The 4,643-nt window shown below is 53.8% G+C and overlaps 1 protein-coding gene across 1 annotated transcript; it reads right to left on the bottom strand.

The window, feature by feature from the left end:
- Window positions 1–358: 358 nt before the first annotated feature.
- On the bottom strand, window positions 359–2,035 carry CCL24 (C-C motif chemokine ligand 24). The gene is made up of 4 exons (XM_065892375.1): window positions 1,963–2,035; window positions 1,617–1,723; window positions 699–769; window positions 359–527 (listed from the first exon to the last, which is right to left on the bottom strand). The coding sequence occupies exons 1-4, from the start codon at window positions 2,033–2,035 to the stop codon at window positions 359–361; spliced, it is 420 nt and encodes a 139-aa protein (XP_065748447.1).
- Window positions 2,036–4,643: the final 2,608 nt, after the last annotated feature.

The following is a 4,643-nucleotide window of genomic DNA, read 5'->3' as shown; positions in this document are numbered from 1 at the left end:
AGAGTCTGTCTGCAGGGTAGGACTCATGCACTTGGGCTCTGATGGAACCCAGAAGTCAGGGAAGCGCCAGCTCCAGCTCAGGGGGAGGACAAAGGACCGCCATGGCCCTCCTCTGGGACCTTCTCTCCCAGCTCAGGAAAGGCAAGAGGCCCGGGATGCTTGGAGCCCTCATTCAGCCCCCAGGAGCAGGCCTCCCCTGCCTTGGGTTCTTTCAGTAGACTAGACACATCCCCTGAGAATGATGCTAGGAAACAGGACCATTAGCCCTTTGCCTATCACCGCTGGCTCACCAGGCCCCAAGCAGCCTTTTAGGAGGTGAAACCCAGGCCCAAACTCAGGGCTGGGGGCCGGGCAGGGGTTAGATGAAGGTGCTGTTGGCAGGGTGCCTCTGGACAGCAACTTTGGCACCCATCACTCTGGTCCTACTGGAGGCTTTCTTCTGCTTGGCATCCAAGTTCTTCATGTACCTCTGGACCCACAGCAACTTGGGGTTGCCACAGAACCTCTGGCCCTTCCTGGTGGTGAAGCTGTGGGAAGAGTGACAGGGCACACGTGAGGTCTGGCAGGGGGTTTGGATCCCTTCACTTTCTGAGGAGGTTGTGTTGAAGCCCAGAGGACACGCTGCTGTCCCAGCCTCCTGGCAGGTTCCTGACACGTTGTCTCCTCTCTGTGCGTCTGCATCTCTTTGTTTCAATAACCTCATGTTCATGTTCAGTAACCTCCTTGTCATATGGGGGGGGCCCAGCCCTGCCTTTAGATAACACTGGGTCTGAAGAGAGAGACACAATATCTACTCACAGGGGCGAGAGAAGATGCACTGAAAACCCCGAAGAAAAAAGGCCTCCAGTTCACACAGTGTGCAAGGAAGCGTGGCCAATAAGGATGCCAGAGCTGGGAGTGGGCAGTGGGATGCCATTTTCCAAGCCAGCTCCGAGCCGTGGATGCCAGGCTGTGGAGCTGGGTCTGGAGCCAGTGGGGAAAATTACAGTTAATAATTAATTTTTTTTTTCTCAAAGATGCAGACAAAATTAAGATTCAAAGTTTTAATTCATTTCCATACTGATGAAAATAATTCCATGAATTCGGCAAACCGTTGCATAAATGCTATAGGGTAAAAAAATGTAAACAAGTGTTAACAAGTTTAAACAATTCATACAAGTAAATGATTCTGCATTATAAATACTACCTTCTGGGTTAAGAAAAGACCACATTTCTAGGGCATGCCACTGTTTATGCAGCGAGCTTACATTTGCGGTCTTGTACCGCTGAAGTTATTTGGAGTCCTAAGTGACCTTGAATAGGTCACCTTTCTGAGCCTTAATCGCCTCCTGTAAAATGAGGATAATCAATCCTAGCTCATAGAATGGCTGAGAGGGTGAGATAAGGGAATGTTATATGCCCCGAATGGTGCCTTGTATATATTTGGTGCTCAGTACATGATTATTGACTCTGAATCCCCTTCCTAATCTTATGGATGAGGAAGTTGAGGCTCAGAGAGGTGAGGTGACCTCCCCAGGGTCACAGAGCAGGGCCCTTAGTGATCCTGAAGGCTCACGTCTCCCTGCCCCACTCCTGCCCGGTGGCCGAGGAGGAGCAGTTTCTTATGTCACTCCTGCCTTGGGGCAGACACTCCTGTTGGACAGCTGGTAGCTTATCACTCGTCTCTCAGGAATTCTCTTGGTAATGAAGCCTAAGCAGCAGGAAGAGGGGATGAGCACGGGGCCTAAAGGACGGGAGAGAGAAGAGCCAAGTTCTTTACCAGCCTGCTCTAGACTCTGGGCTTCAACATGGGGCCCGTCCCCTGCACTAAACACCTCCAGTCCAGCCACTGGGCTGCCCCTTCTCAGCAGTCCCCTCCAGACCCAGGCTGCTCAGTCCTCCGTCCTCTGCTGTGCCATTCCAGCCATGCCCTTGGGACGGCTGTCCTGTGTGAGCGACCCAGGGTGGGGTCAGAGTTCTTACCTGCAAGGACAATGCAGTAGGTGCACAGGGCCATGCGCAGGAGGCCGGTTGCCATGGTCATGGGGGCTGCCATGTCCTGGAGAGCAGAGGAGGCAGCTCAGAGCTCAAAGCTGGGGGCAGGAGGGGCGGGGCTGGGACAAGGGGCATGGTTCCCTGCGAGCACTCCAGCTGCCCTCTGGCCTTTACCAGGGCAGCTAGGAGGAAACATGTGCTTATATATAGAGCCTCCCCAGGGAGCCTTCCCCTCCCCTCCTTCAAAGTCCTGGAAGCCTCTGAGATCAGCAAAAAGGAAGTCGTTGCTAGCTGAGTCGGGGGTTATCTTGTACTCTAAGAAAGGGCTGGCGGGGGAGGGCATTGCCCTGCTAGGGCGAAGTGCAAACGCATTGGATGCATGATGGGGATCCTGGCTGTGCTGCTCATTTCCTGTGGGACCCTGGGTAAGTCATTCACTTCACTGAGCCTCAGTTTCTTCATCTGAAAAGGAGTAAAGTTATCCTCGCTCCTTCCATTCATTCATTCATTCACCAACTCTTGTTAAGCAAGTGCCATGTGCCAGGCTTCTGCTGCGGAGGCAGGTGTGAGATCAAGTGTGCAGAATCAACTATTACAGGTGCTGGCGGAGTGGGCATAGCGGAAAGCAGATGCCGTCATTGTTCATTACTATCTCCTCGGACCCCTCTCCCATGTTCATGCGGTACCCCCTCTTGGTGACCTTGCATTCCCAATCCCCAAGCTGCCGGAGCCACCTAGCCTGCAGGCCCTAGGAAAGTGGGAAGTGCCTGGAAACTTACATCCTCGGGGAAGCCCTTCGCCAATGCCTGCTGGAGGGGTACAGACTCCAGGTCCAGCGTGACAGGTGCTGTTTCTCGAGTTCCTGGAGGGGTGGAGCCAGTTTCCTTCTGTGAGACAAGACTTGGCTGTCTCCTCCCCTTCAGGGTCTGCTTCCCCCTCCCCTACTGGCTTCCCCTGGAAGCTCTACCTGATAAACGACTGGCCCACGAATCCTCGTCTCAGGGTCTCCTTTGGGGACCCCAATCTGAGACAATGTGTATGTGTGAGGGGGTGAGGCACATAGGGAGGACTGGCCAGTTCTTCTGGGGGGAGAGTGGCGCATGGACTTGTGGAGTGTGAGGTTGGCTCTGCTGAGGTTTGGAAGATGAAAGGCAGTGGGGACCGCGCTGGGGCTTTGTCAACCATAATACTTGGCTCAGTTGTCAGACAGAGTGGGACATGCCACCCACCCACCCCCCGCCCCCATTGCAGACTCCCAGCCTGGGACCCCATGTTTAGAGACTCTTGTCACTGCTGCTTCCATTCCTAAACCCTGTGCGTCCTCTCCATTTCACCTCTCATGGAAATACTTGGTTTTCTCCAGCCTCCCTGCTGTGGCCTCCCAGGAGCACACCTGTGTGGCAGCACAGTGGCCCACATCACCTGGCTGATGATGACCAGCTGTGTGTCTACATCTCCCACTTGACCATGAACACCTTGAGAGCAATGTCTCATTTCCACGCCCACCAAGTCCCGTGCAGATCACCTGTCCCATGGCCAGTGTTTGTAGAATGAATATATGACGGACCGACTCTGAGTCACCCTCCTTTGGATCAGGGACTCCCATGTGGTCTCTGCCCAGCATGACTGGGGTCAGTGTGTACACAGGGGAGCCATGCAGCAGGTCCTCTGATGGGAGCAAGACTGAAGTTGGGGAGGCCAGCAGTGCCTGATCTCATAGTCCTTATTTATGGAGTGAAATATGGTGAGCACCCCGCTCAGCTCTTCACTAGCTTTGCACATTCCCCTCCCCAGCAGTAAGGACCCTCACCTGGCAGAGGAGCATGCAGTGAGAGCCCTTTACATATGCAAGGGCTTCTCACTGAGTCCATTTTAGGAAGCCGCTTCTAATCTTTGCTCCTCAACAATTCAGAAGGGATAGCCTGCTCTCTGTCTGGGTTTTATAACAGGGGGCGCTGGGAGGGGTGGCTGGAGATGGGAGAGACAGAGGCAGCAGGCAGGAGAAGGGTGAGGACTGGCCTGAGCAGGGTGGGAAGCCTTCATGTGTTGACCATGTGTTGCGACTTCACTGGGATGGCAGAAGGTCATTGGGCGGGCGGGTTTGGGGTGGGGTGCCTCACCCCAATTAGTCTATTTAGGGGCTTTCCCAAGATGCTTTTTTTTTTAAAGGCATTTCTTTTATTTATTTATTTTTGGCTGCGTTGGGTCTTCGTTGCTGCGCGCGGGCTTTCTCTAGCTGCGGCGAGCAGGGGCTAGTCTTCATTGTGGTGCATGGGCTTCTCTTGGGGTGGCTTCTCATGCTGCGGAGCATGGGCTCTAGAGCGCAGGCTCAGTAGTTGTGGCTCACGGGCTTAGTTGTTCCGCAGCACATGGGATCTTCCCAGACTAGGGCTCGAACCCTTGTCCCCTGCATTGGCAGGCAGATTCTTAACCACTGCACCACCAGGGAAGCCTCCAAAGACGCTTTTTAAAAAAACACCCAGTCTCGCTGCTCTGTCTGGGAAAGTAAGTAAGGCAGGGACTACCAACCCATTTTACAAAAGGAAAAGCTGAAGTCTACAAAAGGTAAGTGAGTAGACACCACCACGGAGCTACTTATGCTGACTCCCAAAATGGGAACTGCACGTTCCCGCTGGAAGGGGGGATTCCAACAGCCCGAGCAGTTATTC

Source organism: Phocoena phocoena, chromosome 15, assembly GCF_963924675.1.
Source record: "Phocoena phocoena chromosome 15, mPhoPho1.1, whole genome shotgun sequence".
Classification (NCBI taxonomy): Eukaryota; Metazoa; Chordata; class Mammalia; order Artiodactyla; family Phocoenidae; genus Phocoena; species Phocoena phocoena.
Note: the sequence above shows the minus strand (reverse complement) of the source record. Positions and strands in the feature narration are given on the sequence as shown.

Coding starts and splice junctions, on each gene's coding strand:
- CCL24 (XM_065892375.1), bottom strand. CDS start 2,035: ATGGCAGCCCCCATGACCATGGCAACCGGCCTCCTGCGCATGGCCCTG. Junction 1,724..1,962: donor CTACTGCATTGTCCTTGCAG/GTAAGAACTCTG, acceptor CCCGTCCTTTAG/GCCCCGTGCTCATCCCCTCT. Junction 528..698: donor TTACTGAACATGAACATGAG/GTTATTGAAACA, acceptor CTCTTCCCACAG/CTTCACCACCAGGAAGGGCC.